The sequence below is a fragment of the Rutilus rutilus genome, assembly GCF_951802725.1.
Source record: "Rutilus rutilus genome assembly, chromosome: 18".
Lineage (NCBI taxonomy): Eukaryota > Metazoa > Chordata > Actinopteri > Cypriniformes > Leuciscidae > Rutilus > Rutilus rutilus.
In genome coordinates this window covers 36944652-36949135 of record NC_140231.1, presented here as the reverse complement: position 1 = coordinate 36949135, position 4484 = coordinate 36944652, and the positions used below count along the sequence as shown (strand labels likewise).

Below are 4484 nucleotides of genomic sequence, written 5' to 3'. Positions count from 1 at the left end.
GTAAAATGGTTCATTACGCGAAGCTTTTCAACACGCTTCACACTAGCGACATCTGGTGGTCAAAGCGTGTAAAATCGGCCTTTTGCGTCCCAGACGACCCAGACATTTTTGATTGTTTCAAATAATAATTCAGTTTGTGTTACGAAAACCATATAAGGTAATACAAATATTTAATCTAATAATAGTCTTTCAAATGTCATTAGCCTACTTACATAATGTATTCAATGTGAATAAATGTGAGTCTGAGAATAAATGCATGAAAAAAGAATACATTTACAAATGAATATTAAAAAAAAGTACTGTTGTGTTCTACACAGTGTTGGGAAGGTTACTTTGGAAATGTAATAGCTCACAGATTTCAAGTTATCCTATTTAAAATGTAATAAGTAGTGTAACTATTTCAATTACTTTATTAAAGTAAAATCTAAAGATAAAGCATCTTTGATTGGCAGCTGGTGCTGAAAACACAAACACAAAACCACTTCAGAAAACACAAATCAAACGTCTCAAGCCTGTGTGTTTACATGAGATCCACACACTCTGAAGAGCAACAGTGACTCTGTTCACATCAACGGTCTATGATGGAGTTTCATGATTGTAGTTCAGTATTTTTAATTCTATTAATACATTGTATTTCTGCAACAGGGCCTTATTAACTGGCCATAATTGTTTAGATTTCTTATCAAACAGTGTTTTGGTTGGAGATCTTCCGTCTGAAAGAATCATTGTAAATGTTTTCGTTCTCCGCAAACTAATGAAGTGCAGATTCATTACTTCTAACTTCTGTTTGATCAGATCAGCTGATTCTGATAGTCATGTTGGTCTGGTTAATGCAGAGAGATGCGACTCTAAAACTTTAATAGAGCGCTGTCAGAGGAACTCATCGAAGCCATGAGTGAAAGTGCCGTCCTCTTTTCAACACTCAGCTCGTTAAAAAAGTCAGGAAAGTTGAAATATCTTGGATTTGACTTTTATTTCAGATTAATAGTAAATAGCACGTAATCTTTGGGAAAATGGCTGTTTCTGTGCTTGAGATGGTTTATTAAAGTCTGAGGAACATTACGAGCTGCTCTGTAAATATAGGCGAAGGCAATAACAGTTAATGAAGTAGAACAGCTGACGAGGAAAGACTTCACAGATCCAGCAAAGCTTCACAGTCTGATTTCAGGAAGGCACATGAGACGGAGAAATTATTTTTAAGAGATCCTTTATCTCACGGTCAGTTGGTTTATTGAGCGATTGTTGATATTTTTATGATTAATATATTTCTGTCATGAATAACCTGTGAGGTGCCAAAGACAAATGAGAACAGATAATAAAGGATAATAAAGATTTATTCAATTCATATCCAAATGGATCCTGAGAAAAGGATCTTCAGTCCTCAATATAAGTCGACTGAACTCAGAACCCGAAAAAAAGGGAACAAGGCACCAAAACTACAGTTTCCTTTCTTTTTTCACAAACACAATGTGACACACAAACACATTTTCAATTAAGATTTGGCAATGAATCAAATCAGACTTTTGCCCTTTATGAGTTTGATAAGGTAGTAGAAAACCAACCGAAACTCCCACTGCACAATCATGGGGAATAAAATAAATAGACAGTTTCACACTGATGGTCCATTTCGACAGCATCTTAATCTTCCAGAGTTGTCAGAAAATAAAACAAATCATCATCTGGGTGTCAATCATCATCTGGGTGTCAATCATCATCTGGGTGTCAATCATCATCTGGTGTCAATCATCATCTGGGTGTCAATCATCATCTGGTGTCAATCATCATCTGCTGGTCTGGACCCGAGACTGAGAGGAAAAGTGCTCGAGTTAAAAAGTGCCGAAGGATTTGACCAATGAGGAGCCGCTATCGAGAACAAGCGGCCAACCAATCGACTGTTCAGAAAATCATTTCTGCACTTGATCAAAAATGATACAAGAAATATCTGCTAACACTAATAAACACAATAATGCCTCACTGCAAAAAAAGGAGAAAAAAAGACAAAATCACATATTAGTCCAAACAGATTCTCCCAACATCTGGATCAACATTAAAGAGAGACAATCATGAGAAAAGCTCCAGAGGTCAGAGGTCAGAGGTCTAGCCCATCGGCTGTATATGCAAACAACTCCAGCATCATTTTCTGTGACACTGTTTCTCTAATGGGTCACAGGTCACAGGTCACAGGTCACAGGTCACAAGTCACACGTGATGATATAAATACTAGAAATCAAAAACATTTGCATTGCAATTCTCGACACTCATCTGATCAACTAACCGTACGCAAATACAAAATAAAGGCACTTGCTGCTCTTACAGTGTCACTGTACAGTGTGTGTGTGTGTGTGTGTGTGTGTGTGTGTGTGTGTGTGTGTGTGTGTGTGTGTGTGTGTGTGTGTGTGTGTGTGTGTGTGTGTGTGTGTGTGTGTGTGTGTGTGTGTCACACACAGTCATACAAAGCAAGTGAGAAGAGAAGCCACTGGACTGTGTTGGAGAAGAGGAGGAGCAGTGTTGGATGAGCAGGACGACCCGTGGGTTTGAAGAACATCGTCATGATCACGTTTCAGAATTATGAAGAGTTTCAGTCGACACGATCAATCTCTCTTCATCTTCCCAGAATCCCTCATCTCCTCCTCTGGGAATCAGGTGATCAGAGCTGGTTCTGGTTCTGTGTCGCGTCTGATCCGGTGGAGCCCGAGACGAATGTACGTCACTAACGACATCATGGAGGCCGTCAGACTCAGAGGAGCGACTGATGAATCCAGCTCTCGCAGCAAACCTGCAGAAACCCAACACTGATATCATGAACCAGAACCACACACACCACAACCAGAACCACACCAGAACCACAACCACACACACACACACACACACACACACACACACACACACACACACACACACACACACCACAACCACACCAGAACCACACCTAACCCTCGCAGCAAACCTGCAGAAACACAACACTGATATCATAAACCAGAACCACACACACACACACCACAACCACACCAGAACCAGAACCACACACACCACAACCACACCAGAACCAGAACCACACACACACACACACACACACACACACACCACAACCAGAACCACACGAGAACCACAACCCCACACACACACATACACACACACACACACACACACACACACACACACACAACACAACCACACCAGAACCACACCTAACCCTCGCAGCAAACCTGCAGAAACACAACACTGATATCATAAACCAGAACCACACACACACACACACACCACACCAGAACCAGAACCACACACACCACAACCACACCAGAACCAGAACCACACACACACACACACACACACACACACACACACCACAACCAGAACCACACGAGAACCACAACCCCACACACACACATACACACACACACACACACACACACACACACACACAACACAACCACACCAGAACCACACCTAACCCTCGCAGCAAACCTGCAGAAACACAACACTGATATCATAAACCAGAACCACACACACACACACACACCACACCAGAACCAGAACCACACACACCACAACCACACCAGAACCAGAACCACACACACACACACACACACACACACACACCACAACCAGAACCACACGAGAACCACAACCCCACACACACACATACACACACACACACACACACACACACACACACACACAACACAACCACACCAGAACCACACCTAACCCTCGCAGCAAACCTGCAGAAACACAACACTGATATCATAAACCAGAACCACACACACACACACACACACACACACCACAACCACACCAGAACCACACACACCACAACCACACCAGAACCAGAACCACACACACACACACACACACACACACACACACACACACACCACAACCACACCAGAACCAGAACCACACCTAACCCTCGCAGCAAACCTGCAGAAACACAACACTGATATCATGAACCAGAACCACACACACACACACACACACCACAACCAGAACCACAACCACACACACACACACACACACCACAACCACACCAGAACCAGAACCACACCTAACCCTCAAAGCAACCCTGCAGAAACACAACACTAATATTATGAACCAGAACCACACACACCACAACCAGAACCACACCAGAACCACAACCACACACACACACACACACACACACCACAACCACACCAGAACCAGAACCACACCTAACCCTCGCAGCAAACCTGCAGAAACACAACACTGATATCATGAACCAGAACCACACACACACACACACACACACACACACACACACACACACACACACACACACACACACACACACACACCACAACCAGAACCACACACACACACCAGAACCACACCTAACCCTCGCAGCAAACCTGCAGAAACACAACACTGATATCATGAACCAGAACCACACACACACACACACACACAGGGACGTGCACAGACATTTTGAGGGGCAGGGGCTCAAGTGAAATAAAGGGCACTTCTCA

General features: G+C 43.2%; 1 protein-coding gene across 2 annotated transcripts in view; it reads right to left on the bottom strand.

Annotated features, from left to right (window-relative positions):
- Positions 1 to 1322: 1322 nt before the first annotated feature.
- aff1 (AF4/FMR2 family, member 1) overlaps positions 1323 to 4484 on the bottom strand; it is a 39273-nt gene continuing 36111 nt past the window's right edge. For both annotated transcript variants that reach the window (XM_084386694.1, XM_084386693.1), the window contains one exon: positions 1323 to 2776. In XM_084386694.1, the coding sequence (XP_084242820.1) occupies positions 2640 to 2776 (137 nt within the window). In that variant the 3' untranslated portion in view covers positions 1323 to 2639. The remainder of the gene's footprint in view (positions 2777 to 4484) is intronic.